The sequence below is a fragment of the Tympanuchus pallidicinctus genome, unplaced genomic scaffold (assembly GCF_026119805.1).
Source record: "Tympanuchus pallidicinctus isolate F22 unplaced genomic scaffold, pur_lepc_1.0 scaffold1, whole genome shotgun sequence".
In the NCBI taxonomy this organism is placed as follows: Eukaryota; Metazoa; Chordata; class Aves; order Galliformes; family Phasianidae; genus Tympanuchus; species Tympanuchus pallidicinctus.
In genome coordinates this window covers 8,702,368-8,717,261 of record NW_026294618.1, presented here as the reverse complement: position 1 = coordinate 8,717,261, position 14,894 = coordinate 8,702,368, and the positions used below count along the sequence as shown (strand labels likewise).

General features: G+C 39.1%; 1 protein-coding gene across 8 annotated transcripts in view; it reads left to right on the top strand.

Moving 5' to 3' along the window:
- The window catches only part of TDRD15 (tudor domain containing 15), a 30,709-nt gene extending 16,901 nt beyond the window's left edge, over nt 1–13,808 (top strand). For 2 of the 8 annotated variants that reach the window (XM_052687893.1, XM_052687836.1), the window contains 2 exons: nt 5,213–5,270; nt 6,412–13,808. In XM_052687893.1, coding sequence (XP_052543853.1) covers nt 5,213–5,270; nt 6,412–12,389 — 6,036 coding nt within the window. In that variant the 3' untranslated portion in view covers nt 12,390–13,808. Of the gene's footprint in view, nt 1–2,265; nt 4,853–5,212; nt 5,275–6,411 lie in introns of those variants that run through there. The other 6 variants (XM_052687866.1, XM_052687827.1, XM_052687856.1 and 3 more) reach the window with 6 other exon arrangements.
- Nucleotides 13,809–14,894: the final 1,086 nt, after the last annotated feature.

The window sequence follows — 14,894 nt, the reverse complement described above, 5'->3', positions numbered from 1 at the left end:
TATGATAGTATACAGCTACATGATACTATACAGCTTTAATATCGGTGGCCTAATTGACATTTCAGATGATATAGTGGCAAAACCTTATCACATAGCACCACAAAAACTGCACAAGAGGGAAACTCAGTCTCACCACTGATACTGAGACTGTATGTACATACCTGTATTGGAGTGTTGTAGTTACTACGATAAAACTCATATGCTTTGTGTGGCCCCTGCTGACAGAAATTCTACCTTTTGCTTTGTCCCATTATTTAACAAATCTCAATTTGCTATTTCCACTGGAAAAGATTTGTATGTTCTGAGGTCATCCATTTCTCTTCTCCTTGTTGTGAGCATAACTACCACTTTAACATGCAAGGTGTGTTTTAAAAAGAAGCAATAACTACTCCTATTGCTGAAAGTATTTCACAAAAGCTGTTTCCATGTTCCACTTTCCGATATGTAAACTGCTGAGTTAATAACTAACTTCTTATTAGCAACTATATTAAATTAATTTTTAAAAATACGGTAGCAGAAGATTGGCATGTGGTTTACTAAAATATTTGAAATGAAAGTTTGACAGCATATTGAGAAAATAGGCATAATACACTAAAAGTATTACAGACTTAGCCCAGTTTGCCTGAAAAAAAAAAAAAATGTAGATGGTTTCAAATGGTGCAATGAATGTGATGACCCTTCTAGTGAAACTCTGCAGCGCTTGCACCCTTATATTTCATTATTGGTCAGATGGGAGTAATCGCTCTTGCACTCCTTCCTTCTGTTGAAGTAACACACGTGTATTTTGGAGCATCCGGCTAAACATGTGGTTGTTCCTGCCACCTAGTGGCTATCATTCAAGTTAACATAACAGGACGCATTGAGAACACACTTTCAAAGACAAAATAGGAAAAAAAAAGTGCACAAACGTTTATTTTGAGATGATTATTTAGAGTCCTGTTTTGTTTTGTTTTTTTTTTCCAAGTCTACTACAAAAGACAGCAAAACTCCTGAACTGACTTCAGAAAAAAAAAAAAATCACAACAGTGATATACTGATCCTGCAACATGAACAATACTGAAGACTGTGATCTTTTCAGGATAAGGCAACAGAATTATGTGATTCTTTTTATGTCCCCAATCTCTAAAGTAAACTTCATCTTTTAAAACAATAATCCTGAGTTTAGCCAAGCTGGAAAAAGGATGCTCCGCTTATTGTGAGATTTGTCTTCAGTAAAATGTGTTTTCACTCTCCATTTTCAGAACTTTTTAATGTCTTCTGTTTCTGCTGTTGCCACTCATTCATACCCACGTGTTTCATACATCGTCCCTTTTAAGAATATTTACTTAAATATTTTTAAGTAAAAGACCATCACATGTGCTATTAACAGGAATGTAGTACTGCCTTTTTGAACAGCAATTCATTACATGCAATAAATAAACATCAATGACCATAAGAAAACACTGCTGCATTTTCAAGTTTGCACGAGACTGAATTCAGAGAGGACTGGAACTGAGGCATGGAACATGAGTTACTATGCCCAAAAACTTCACTATGTAGCGACCTAATAAATGAACCTTATAACAGACAATTTCAAAGGGCTTACCTTATAAGGGCTTTGTTATGACAGACTAAAATGAAAAAGAATGTTACCTATTTTAGTAAGTTTTATAATATTAATATCCAGAAACAATCAAAACAACGGTAAAAGACAGATCCCAGAAGTGTCAGAGATTAAAAGTAGGATGGGTAGTGTCTAATCCTCTGGCTCTCCTCGTATGAGGAACTAATCAAAGCAGTTACAATTTTTACATTGTTCTTAGTGAATGCCAGGTGCTTCAGAAGGGGATTCAGTCCAATCAGCATACTGTTCACAGAACCATCATCAGGAAGGGAACATTAAGTGCAGGATGAAGTCTTAAAACTTTCTTTGCCCTTTAGCTGGGGAGATACTCCCCTTCTCTTCTAGCCAGTAACTCTTGCCATCCATGGAGGTTGATGGTCAGCCATTTTTTCCCCAGCCAAGGAGTTCAGTGGGGCTCACGGTTATTTTAAAACTCTGACAGAAAAGAAGCAGACAATCCCAGGGAGAGACAGTTAGAAACAGCAGAATATGTCCAGCTTTTGCTCACCCCACACATTGCTGTGTTCTACCTCCTGGCAGACAGCTGGCAGCAGAACTTCATTTATGATACTGCGCTAAACTGTAGTTGAAGAACAGTTTTATTTTCTTTACATTACACTTCAATCTATAAGGAAAATTAATATCCAGTTCTTCACAAGAAATCCAACATGAAAGTATACTGAACATAGTAAAACGGTCAGACCACCATCTCTTACAATATAAAAATGAGTACATGCAGCCACCTCATCCCATGAGTACAGAAGGCTTTTCCACTGAAAAGTTTCAGTTTTTCATTAACTGTTATTACGGAAAATCACAGCAAAAATTTCCTGAAGAGAAGGCTGAATACTTGGGCCTTTCAGCATGATTTTTCTCATGAAAACATTCAGGCAACATTCTATAGTGGACGTGCATACATGTATCTCAGACTATATGAAGAGCCTCCTTGTTAATTAGTTTGATATAGAGAAAAGACAACATGAGGCTCAATTTGGGAGTTTCATCTTTGAGGTATTTTCTATTCAGGATTTGTTAAGTGATAAAGTGCTCACAGATTGAAATAATACCTTTTTTTTTTTTCCATTTTAGTTTATATTATTTTTATTTCTGTCAGTAAGATAAAAGTAAGCTTACTAGAAAGTTGTTAACCTACTTTCAGAATAAATCAGCAAAAATATTTAATGGTTAACTCAAGGTAACCAGGTAACAGGGAATATGCTTTATATGTATTTGCCAATGTAGATACTAAGTCTGGGGAAAAAAAAATCATACAATTTTTGAGCAAACCAAAGAGCTACCAAAAAAAATTCCACATATGTGCCTGCATAATGCCACAATTCCACAATTCCCTCACTGGCTGCAGAAAAGAAAAACTGCGAAGAAGATCTAATACAAAAGGCATAAACAGCAAAATAGCTGTTCTTTCCTTCTGGAAAGAGGAGAGAAAGCTGCTTCATCCATTCTGCCCTGCGGGACTATCTACTCATGTCTTTCTTTTCCTTTTCTACCACCAACAGTGGCACAACTTCAAACAGGAGGGACAAACTGCATTCCATCACACTGCCCATGGCCAAGGCACTCTTATAGGGAAGTGGAACACAACTTTAAAAGTCACTCTTGCTGAAAGAGTCAATTTCTGACTGTTCTAGCCATAAGATCATTATATTACAGTTGCCATCAGCACTGTAATTTGAGTATGGCAAGATGTCAATATAAGAAAAATAGCGCTGTGCCTTCAGGAGTGAATTTTGGATTGTAGTCTGAACAGGGATGACTTCAGCTTAAGTTACAGAGAAAAGCACAGTCCCACCCCACATTCTTTTGTAACATATTCATAATCTCCAGATTAATGAGCACAAGATTGCTGCTGATGCAGCACACAGGGCTTCTGAATTGTCACTTGGAGGCAGCACTCTCCCTTCACACTGAAAAGGCTTGGATGCCTACTTTGGATTCTACATATCATTTTGAGGATTTAATCTCGCAATAACGTAAATTCTTTACAAGATTTAGTCTTAATTTTGCTCTCTATAAACGTAATACTAATGACCTTCACTCTTACCTAACTCTGCCCAATTAATGCAATGGATGTGAAATCTGATAATGTAACATCAAGCAACATACGTAAATTAACCTAGTTAAACAGCTTCAAAACATCCTAGAGAAGGGAAAATTTCAGTATTGCAAGGTTATTTTGTGCTAAATATAGTAGCATTCTACCTTTAGAAATAGCACATGCACCTCTTTAAAGCAGACGAACACTTGGAAGCTGTATTTTCAAGAAACCTTCAATTTTGTGTAGTCTTTTTAGAAGAGTGCCCTAACTTCCCCACCAGTACATCTACACAAAACACGGTACCTGCAAATAAGCAGTAAGTATTTGCAGATTAGCACATTTATGTGGGGGAAAAAAAAAAAAGAAAAAGAAAAAAGCACAGTACAGATGCTTAGCTGCTAAATCACTCTCTCCTTGTGCTGCAGACATTTATTTGCAGGTTTGGAGAGCCTTTCTTAAGACTCTGCCTCCTGTTAGAGGGGTTCAGGCAGGGAATGATGCCTCCTGCAGGAAAGCCTCCACGAGAAGCTGCCTGAAGGCACGTACAGGTGTGAAAACTTAACGTATGCTGCTAGGAAGAAAGCCAAGGCTGGCTTAACACGTTGGTTTTATAGCTGAAAAAAAGCACCAAATGGGAAAATGGTGGCATAGAGAGACTGCATAGGGCATTTCTACATTACTTTATTCATAGAATCATAGAATCCAAGAGGTTGGAGAAGACTACCAAGATCACTTAGTCCAACTGCCACCAGTCTGACCTACTACCCGCATCCCTCAGAACCACGGTTCTTGAACACATCCAAGGATGACGACTCCACCATCCGGGCAGCTTGCTTCTATACTTCCCTGTTCTTTTCAGGAGCGCTGCTTCTCACACCACGTGTCTTTATCGTGAGCACCTTTATTACGCCCAGAACGGGAAATTTAAACCCACACCTCTCCACCCCTCCCGCCCTCAGCACGAGGGACGCGACGCCTCTCGCCCATCGCCGTGCTGATTGGCTGAGCGCCGCCGTCAATCAACCCTAAGGCCCGCCCTGCACGCTAGCAGAGCCTTCGTTTCGCGTGGCGGGCTGCTCTCGGTGTGTTCGGCCGTGCTCCCGCTGCCATTTTGTAGGCTGCCGGAGCGCGGTGTTCTTGTGTTCCTGCTGGCGTCCGGCATCCGGGTGGCATCGAATTGCCGTTCTGTGGACGTAATGGCTTTTACACGTCGCTTTCGTGCTCGTGAGTGGCGGTTTTCGCTGTGGGGTCTCGTCCTGTAGCGGCCGCGCGGGGGGAGCGGCGCGGTGCGGGCTCAGCCCTCGCTCCGCTGAGTGCCTGCGGTGGTGCTGGAGCCTCGTGCCGGCTGCGGGGCGGGCGCGCGGGGCTCTGCCTCTATTCCGGGGTTCTGCTGTTGGTGTGCTCGGTGATCTCGTTGTCGGGTGTGGTGGCACTGTGTAAATCTTTGTGGGTTCCTCACACCCTGATTTACCCTTCTGGGCTGTGTTGAGGAGAGCTGGGAGCTTTTAGAAAACAGAAGTTTCATTACGTAATGATGTCTTGTTATCTTCTAGAGAGATACAGAGTCTGAGCCTTCTGAGAAGTGTGCTCTGAAAGAACACTCCATGTCGGGTAGGTGAGTGTGAAGGAAGGGCTCACTTTGTATGCTGTAGAAATAGGTGTGCTGCAGTGTGATGTTGTTATTTGGGGTTATGATAACTGCCCCAAAAAAGCGCTGATGGAAAGTTGTTTCCATCTGTTATGTATTTCGCTGAGAGAAACAAGGCGCCAAAGCATCAATGATGCGTCTTCTCAGTTTTGATTCTCAGATGTTTTTGTCAGGTAGACAAAAGTATATTTTGAAGGTTTAGTTTTCTGTCTTATTACAGGAAATGGTGAGGAATTGAGGGAATTCCTTAAGAAACTGTTTGCCTGAGCTGGGTTTGGTACTGCTTCTATTGAGAGATTTTGTTTCCGTTGTGTTTTTGTTTTTAAACTGTTCTGGAAAAGCTGTGTGTCTGTAACATCATCTCTTCCTTCTTCAGCACAAGGTGTTCTGGTAAGCTTTTTGGTGGAGTAGAACTAGAATGATAGGGATCAGATTTCTTCCGACCACAGGTTATGTGGCCACTCACTCCTTTATGTCTGCTTTTGATGAGAGCTGCTGTTCTGTTAAAGAGCTTTGCAAACAGTGCAGCTGTATGTAATGGTGTAACACAGCAAGATGAAGTGTCATTGATTTGAAGAAATGATTTGCCCTAAAACAAGAGGATGAGAAGAGTCTTTGTCATCCCAGTATTTAGAAGGAAGGAATGGACTGGAAACGCTTCTGTAGATAAATTCTTGTAACTGCAGATCCAGTAGGGCAAAACTCTGGACTGAGTCTCCCACGGAGAACGTAGTATTTGAATTTACTATGTAAGTAACCTTTGTGAGATGAGTAGAGGCTGGATATATATACATATATATTAACATGGTAACATTTTCATGGTCTTGCACCTCCTCCTCCCTCTCTTATGTATTGTTTTGGAAACTAGACTATAGTCACAAGAGCAACACCAGAGTTTTTTTTTTTTTTTTTTTCTTCAAGTATTTCTGGATATCTTTTCACAGAAAAAAATGTGTTAAGTAAAAGAGGAAATGCTTAGTATGCATTTTAGCTGGATCAGTAAAAAGATGCTATTAAAACATTCTAAAAGCTTTCTGTAAGGAATTAGTTGATAAAGTAAAATATGGAAATTTATCAGGCTGATCTTGCTCCTTTTCTTTGCAGACAGAATGGAACTTCTGACTCCCTCATCAGACACAGTAGATATGAATCTGAAGATAATTCATACAGAGTGCAGACGAGAATCCTTGCTTATAGCATTCAAGGGTGAACGCAAGGGAGGGTGTGAACCTGATTACCACATACTACAACAAGAAATACAACGTGTATTCAAAGCAAAAGATAATGTTGACATTGGTGGATCTTGCTTTGTGGAAGACAAAGAAGGAAATTGGTTTAGAGGAAAAGTTTTGGAAAAAAAAGGGCATTTTTTTGAGACCTTCCTCATAGACACTGGACAAGTGGTAATGGTTGAGGAAGTGCATGTTGCTTCTGCTTGTGATAAATTTTTCCAGCTGCCACCAATGATAGTTTGTGGGATTTTTGCAAACATAGTTCCTCTTAGAGAAAAATGGAGTCCCAAAGCCATAAATTATTTTTCATCGCTGGTGGGATTAGAGGTCACAGGTCATGTAGAAGCTGTCACATCATACGAGTTGTTTATTCTTGAAGTACCGAAGATCATCAGTGATGTTCTTGAACTGAACTTAGGGAAACTTGCGGATAGAGATTCCTTTCGTCTTATTGTAGAAATGTTAAAAGTGTTTCCCCCGCAGTTCAGGACACTGCCACAATTTCTGCAACAGAAACTTTCAGTCCAGGAGTTACTTAGTTTTAGTAATCTTGAGAAACCATCAGACTCTTCCTGGTTATTTTCAGATGTTCTTTTTCCGAATCTACCAGCTGACAGTAGGGTGAGTGTAAAAATAACTACCGCAGAAAGCCCAAGTAAATTTTACTGTCAGATACAGAAATGGCAAAAAGAGCTGGAAAATTTGACAGAAGCTATGTGCTTGTATTATGAAGATATCAGCACAAAAAATAATACATTTTCTGATAGTTTAGGACAATTTTGTGCTGCCAAAAGGAAAAATGGACAGTGGCATAGAGGAGTGATAAGGCAGCTTTTACCAGACTTGTCTGTGGAAGTCTGGTTTATGGATTTTGGTAACATTGAAGCTGTACCATCTAGTTGTGTTAAGAAGCTTCTAGCAGAATTCATGTCACTACCAATGATTTCATTTCCGTGTGCGCTGTCTTGTTTTGGTAATGATGATAAGGCAGTAATAAAACTTCAGCTGAAAAGGTTTATACAAGCCTTGGCAGGACAAAATTCTGTATGTATTTATGTTAACTCATTTGATGCCAGTGATCACTTGTATTACATTACATTGCCAGGTGAAAATTTTGGAATTAATACTGAGCATCCAGAAAAGTTGAATGAAGGAGCTGCCTTATGTGTCTCACCTTTGGAAACCAAAATCACCAATATTGGTGTAAGCTGCAGAGCACATGCTGTGTGCTTTACACGCAGTTCTCACAAGTCATGTGAGAGTTTTGCTGGAAATAGACAGACAAAAAACTGCTTACCTGAATGGGGTGAGTCTTTATCAAGTCATTGCAAACGTGTAGAAATGCAGATGAATTCTCATCATGCTGCTTTTGTGGTGTACGTCATAAACCCATCCAACTTCTGGATTCAAATGTGTGCGTATCAGAATGAGTTTCAAGCCTTGACAGAAAATATTGCAGATGTGTATAACCAGTGTGGAGCTGAGGAAAGAGTCCTTAAAAACCCAGTACCTGGATTACTGTGCTGTGCTCGGTATAGCAAAGATGGACATTATTATCGAGGTATTGTCACTGAAGTGCTTGATGTAAATGTTACTGTTTATTTTTTGGATTTTGGGAATACAGACCTAGTGCCCTCTTATGATGTGAAAACGTTGCTTCCGGAGTTTTCCAGTTTGCCAGCTTTAGCCATGTGTTGTGAACTTGCTTGTGCTTTTCCTGTTGATGATATGTGGGTTAAAAAGGAGAATGATTTCTTCAAAGAGGTTGTATCTAACAGAGTACTGATGTTTCAGGTCATTGGTAAGCATGGCAACAAATACACTGTTAATGCATTGTATAATATTGCTTCTCAGAAATGCAGTGTTGCTGCACTTATGGTTCAGGCTGGATATGCAGAATACTGGGAAAGGAGATCAGATTCTACTCTGAATGTGTCCAAAAAATTCCGAGCCCGGAATCAAAGCAGATCTAGACAAAAACATGTAAATGCACTGTGTGCCTCTAAAACTTATAAAAACAGCACATCACAAAGTACACAAGTAGTTCAGAAGGAAAAAACAGTAAGCATGCCTTCTGTGCTGAGAAAGTCTGTTACACGGTCCTCGTTCGGAAAAGATGTTCTCTCTGAAGGTCATAAACAGGAGCCTGAGGAAAAAATACATTATAAAGAGTTTGTGTTTAAACCGGGAGCTGTTTTTGAAGTGGTGTGTTCTTACAGTGTTTCCCCAGCAGATTTTTCATGCCAGTTGCAAAATAAACTGCCAGAGCTAGATAGTTTAATGAAGCAAATCCAGACTTACTATAAAGAACATACCCATCCTTACAAAACTGGACAGGTTGCCTGTGTTGTTAAATGTCCCAAAGATGGGAAGTGGTACAGAGCAGCTGTTGTACAGCAGATATCCCCAGATGAGGTTGATGTGATTTTTGTAGATTATGGCTATCGGGAAAGAGTTGTACTTAATGATCTTCAGGCTATTCTTCCAGATTTCTTAACTCTGGAAAGTCAGGCATTTCAGTGTGCGCTTAGAAATGTACCCTTACAGACTGATGCATTTAATTGGCCTGAAGAAGTGTGTAGACATTTTAAAGACTTCATTTCTGCTTCTGTTGGACCATTGACTTGCACTGTTTATGCTCTTGTTCTTAGTTCAAGCAGTTTATGCAATATAGTTGACTTACAGACTCCATTTGTTGGTGCAGAGGAGTTTCTCAGGGAATGTGGACTCAACCACTCTGACTGTATTGAGTTGCAAAAGCTTGTACCTTTGGGTTCTCTGTACAGTTTTTTCTATTCAACTTTTAATATAAAAATTGGAAGTGAGGAAGAAATTTACATAACTCATATACATAGCTTTTCAAAATTCTACTGCCAGCTTAATCGAAACACTGAAACTATAGAAGCGTTGATGAAGAAGGTTAGTGAAACGAGCAAACTGGCAGATCACACAAAATGTTATACTAGCAATATGCGATTATGTATAGCTAGATATTTTGAAGATGGTCTCTTTTATAGAGCTTTGGTCTCTCCTATGAAATCAACGTCTTATTTATATGCTGACTTTGTGGATTTTGGAAATAAGCAGATGACAGAGAGGGACCAGGTGATGCCTCTTCCAGACTCTGCCACAGACCTTATATTCACACCCATGCAAGCTATTAAATGCCGTCTGTCAGATTTCAGGGAGAAAAATGTTCCAGCAGGTGTTATTAGATGGTTTGAGGAGACTTTCCTTGGTAAACTGCTGAGGGCTGTGATTGTATCCAGAGAATCAAATGGCCAGATTGTTGTAGAGCTGTATGATGAACAGCTCCAAGTGGGTCAGAAAATTGAAGAAAAAATATTGGAGGAATTGGCAGTTGTTACGGATTATACAGAACGATATGCTGGAAATCACGAAGTGGCGCATCACGTGGAAGTTGACAAAGAAGTTAAAGAAGGAAATGCTAAAAATCATGGAAGAATTGAATTGGAAACTAAACTGGTACGTCAGGTACGTGACTATTGCCGGACAGATGCAGAACAGCATTTTGGAGATGAAGAACAAGCTGATGGTAGCACACATGACCTGCATAGTGAGTCCTCCAGCCCATTGAGTTCTGAGGATGGTGAAGAGCCACTTTTTTGCAAAACTGTCTGCACTGTCCTGGAATGCGGAGAGAAACATCTGGATGGAAAGCCTGCTTCTCTATCACAATGTTATCCTTCAGATTTGAATGGAATAGCTATAAATGCTCCCTCTGAATCTTGTACCAAGCAACCAACCAATACAGGTCAGCAGCAAAAGAGTAATGAGAACGTTTCTGAATTAACTAGTCTTCCTCCACGTGATATTCAGACGAATTCTGAAGTGGAAGTGTATATTTCTCACATAAATAATCCATCAAGTTTCTACATTCAGTTTGTAGAAGATGAAAACTTAATAATTCAACTGGAAGAAGAATTAAATGAAAGTGTGGTGAATACCCATCGTGAAAGTGGCTTAGATGAGCTCAGGGTAGGGGATCTCATTTTAGCAGAGCATGCCGCTGACAGTTTTTATTACAGGGCAGTTATCAAAGCTCTGAAATCAGGAAACTCGTATGAGGTTGAGTTCATTGACTATGGTAATACAGCAGTTGTAAGCCCTTCCAAAATCTGTGGAATTCAAAGAAAACTCTTAACTTTTCCGAGGCTCAGCACTCATTGTTTCCTTAGCAAAGTAAAAACTTCTGATGAAAGCTGGACTGATGAAGGTACTTCCTGTTTTCTAAGCAAAATAAATGGTAAGCCAGTCACCTGCAAGTTCACAGAACGACATGGAGAGCAGTGGGAAGTGGAAATAATTTGTGATGGGAAGTCTTTGTCTTATGATCTTCAGCAGAGAAAAGGCAAGGCGGGATTGCAAAACAAACCAGAGCATGATTGGGAAAGTATGCCAAAACAAATTCAGGTTACAAATGAGAGTGCTCAAGGTGGGAAGTCCATGAATGGCTTAGGGGATCAGGGGGAAAATTGTGCTGTTAACATGAAAAATACTTCTGAAACACATATAGATATCCCTCCTCAAGACTTAAGTTCTGAACAAGTAGAAAGAGCAGAAGTAATGAATGTTTCAGTGGATGGAGAATTTAATGTGCAGTTAGTTAGAAATTTGCAAATATTAAATGACTTAAACGTAATGCTGGTCAAAGAAGCACAGGTAAGTGGTTTGCTTACAGTGGAAAACATTGAAGAAGGGTTGGAGTGCATGACAAAATCTGAAAGGAACTTGAAGTGGTATCGCTCAAAAGTGATAAAGATGTTTATCAGGGAGAAGTTAATGCTGGTTTATTTCATTGATTATGGCAACTGTGAGGTGGTGTCCTTAAATAATGCAAAGAGTCTCAGTAATGAGATGAAAAGGATTCCTAAACAAGCTGTGTTTTGTGAATGGGTTTGGTTTAAAAAACTGAATATTCCATTTGTCCCTGTAGTAAATGCACTCCTAAGTCGTGAAATAAGGATCTTGTTTCTGAGATACTTGGAATCCTCTCATATCTGGGAAGTAGAAATTTTAATAGGGGAATTTCTGCTCATTGAGTACTTGGATCAGCCTTCAAGCCTTTGTCAGACTATTGGATCGGAAAAATCCGGGAATGTGGACTGTAAGGAATTTGCTAAATCTGTCAGATTAAATTCAGTCACGTGGATACCTCTGCAAAGTGACGGAAGGTACCCTGGGTTTGCAACTATGGTTACTGATCCTTCAAACTTCTGTGTCCAATTTGAAGACACATTTGATTGCATGAAGAAGTTGACTTTGCTGCTCTCTGATATTCCTGAGAACTTGCCTGCTTTGCCTGAAGAATCTGTAGCTCCTGGTACCAGCTGCTTGATCCAATTTGGAGTGGAAGCACAGTGGAACAGGGCAGAGATTAGTGAAGTGACAAGTCAGTCTGTTGTTCTTACATTTATTGATTATGGCTTTTTGAAAAGCATCCCCTATTCAGCTATCCATAAACTTAAAGTTATTCCAGAAGCTCTGTCTTACTTACCACGCTTGGCATACTCTTGCTCTTTACATGGTATGGTTCCTGCTGCAGGGGAATACTGGAGTAGTGAAGCCAAGCTTCTGTTTCAAGAGCTTCTTGGTAAACCGGGTCTCATATTTCATTTTAACCACTATGGCTCTGGAATGAGATTAGAAGTTGATGTTCTGTATGGGGAGAGTAATTTGGCGCATTCCTTAGTTGCTGCTGGCCATGCAGTCTACTCTACAAGTGAGTGCAGCCTTACTCCACTTGATAGAAATGAATCAGCCAAACTGCGTTTGCAACCTAATACAAATTCTAGTTGTAGTAGAAGTTGTGAACTAGATTATAATTAAATCAAACACTTTTTTTTCTTTACTTTCATCAGGGAAAAAAAAAAAGTGAAATAAAAAAAAGAATCTGAAGCATGGGACAGTTAGTGATAAAGCTTCAAAAATGGGTTCTGATAGGGTGCTTATATGCCAGCAATAAAAGATCTGAGTTCAAAATAAGACCAAAAAAAAAAAAAAAAAAAAAACAACCAAACATATAGACTACACTGTGAAGGAAGTTTTCAGCAGTGTGATGACATTAAAAGTAAAATTAATTTCTCCTAGAACACTCCCAGAAGCACTGGTTGTGATTCTGATAAACCCCAATCTATAATAACAATTGTGTGAAATTGAAAGAGAACTTCAGTAATAATTGAACTGCAGGTTTAGAAGAATAACTTCCTTACTGCATAAGGAACTTATGCAACTTTCTATTTACTTTGTTGAGACTAACCTCACTGTAGTGCCAAGTGATACTTAGTTTAAATGCCTGTGCGGTTGTTCTGAAGGTTAATGAACCGTGCTTCTTGTTTCTGGTTATCACTCAATTGTAATAGCACATCTTGCTTGTCTTTGTGTTTTGAAAGATCTGGATGCTTAAATGGCAGTTCTGTTCGTGTAGTGTTCACATACAGCCTAAATATTTTTAAATGTGTTTTTTAATAATGTAAAATATATTGGTTTAATTTGGATGTGTTTGTACATCAGTGCTTATCTCTTGTTACAACATGGAGCCCGGTGATAACAGTGATATAAAATAAATCTTTCTGATTTATGAAGATTGCACACTAGGTTTATTTGTGAGACTTTTATTTTTAATGCATACTGAGTCTACTTTGAGATAGTAGTTTCTCTTCTGAAGCACTAATAACCAAGCTACTTAAGCTAAAAACTAAATAATAGAAGGTATTTTCAGGATTATACAGTACCTGAAAAATGAGAGGACTTTGGCCGTTAATGTTACTAACTTTCAAGAAGGGCATCATAGAGTTATATTACAGTTGTTACTGGGGTGCTAACTATGGATTTTGCTCTCAGTCTTGTTTCTTTAATGAGCACTTCCCCTACCCTCAACTTCAGACATACCGCACTTTTTTTTTTTTTTAAGGGAGAGACTATACTGGTGAAGTACTTGAGATAAATTTGTACTTAGAAGAAAGGTACAGGGGCATAGATGACTTTTTTCCTTTTGCTTTTTAGCAAGTGTAATTCTGAACAAAAAAAAAATATTACTTGGTCTGGTAAAACACAGCTGGAAACTACTGCTTATCATTTAGTGGTGTTCTACGTTATTTTTTCTGTAAATTGTTTAAGTGACATTGATTCCTTTTTTTTTATGAGTGATAACCAGTTATGTGGAATTGAAATGTCTGCATGTATGTTGATGTATTCAGTGTTCTGCCTTCTTGATAAGAATAAAAAAATGCTAATCTTCTGTGCGCAGCGTGCCTTGCTGAAGTAATTCTGTATATTTTGAAACTTTTTGACCTCAGTGATTGGTGAATGCATTGGAGAAAATGTGTGCCTTCTTTGTGAGATGGTACCATGGAATGTTCCTTGCCCTCTAGGCCAGCAGCAGTCAAGTGGATTATTACAGCTATCCTCATTCAATGTTTATTTTTGACTGCTGTACAAATGGTGCAGCTTTTCTGCCTGCTCACTTGTAAAACTTCGTAGATAAAAGTCACTCTTCATCTGTTCTGTTCTGTGCTGCTAAGTTATACTCTCATTGGCACTCTTTACAAAGGAAGCTGGGCCTTATGTGAAAGAGAGGTACACGTTATGAGTTTGTTTTTTTTTTTTTTATTGGAGTTTTATTGGAGACATGGGGTGGTTATTCAGGAGTACTGACAAGACAGGCTAGTTTCTGTGTGTTGGAATGGCCCAGGAACCACAGAAGTTTTTGGCTTTCAGGCGTGAATTTAGGCTTTAATGCTGACTTTGTGAATATTTTACAAGTTCGTTTTCAAGAAATGAAATGTGAATATGAAGCATGAAGAACTCTTAAACTAATGAATGGTGTACTTTTCTATGAAAGCAAACTGATGGATGCAAAAGAGCCTCCGACATTGCTTTTAATTATCTATAATAGCTGCAAAGGATTATGAACTATTATATTTGTGCTTTCTAGCTTTTAATTTTGGGCTCAACATTGTTTTAAGGTGTTTAAGAATACTGTTATCTAGTCTATCTTTAAATGTTACTGTATGGAGTTTTTCCTTTTGTAGACTCATCTCCTAAGGAGGCAATTACAGTTGTTGCAAGGTGTTAGTTTTCTCAGATGCTTCCTCCTGTTATCGGGGCATTCACAAATTCTGATTCTACTGGCCAGTTTCAGCTCTTGGATAGAAAAGTGGGCCTGATGTCCTTTGAATGCTCATGGGTGGATAGAAGGGGAAAAGCAAGATGCGATTCTTTCTCTGAGGGAAAGTGATCCTGGACTGGTCACTGAGCCTCACATAGCGTGAGGTCAGCAGTTGCTTCCTTGTGTTTGGACAAAGATGTGGAACTAGGAGGAGTGTTCAAACT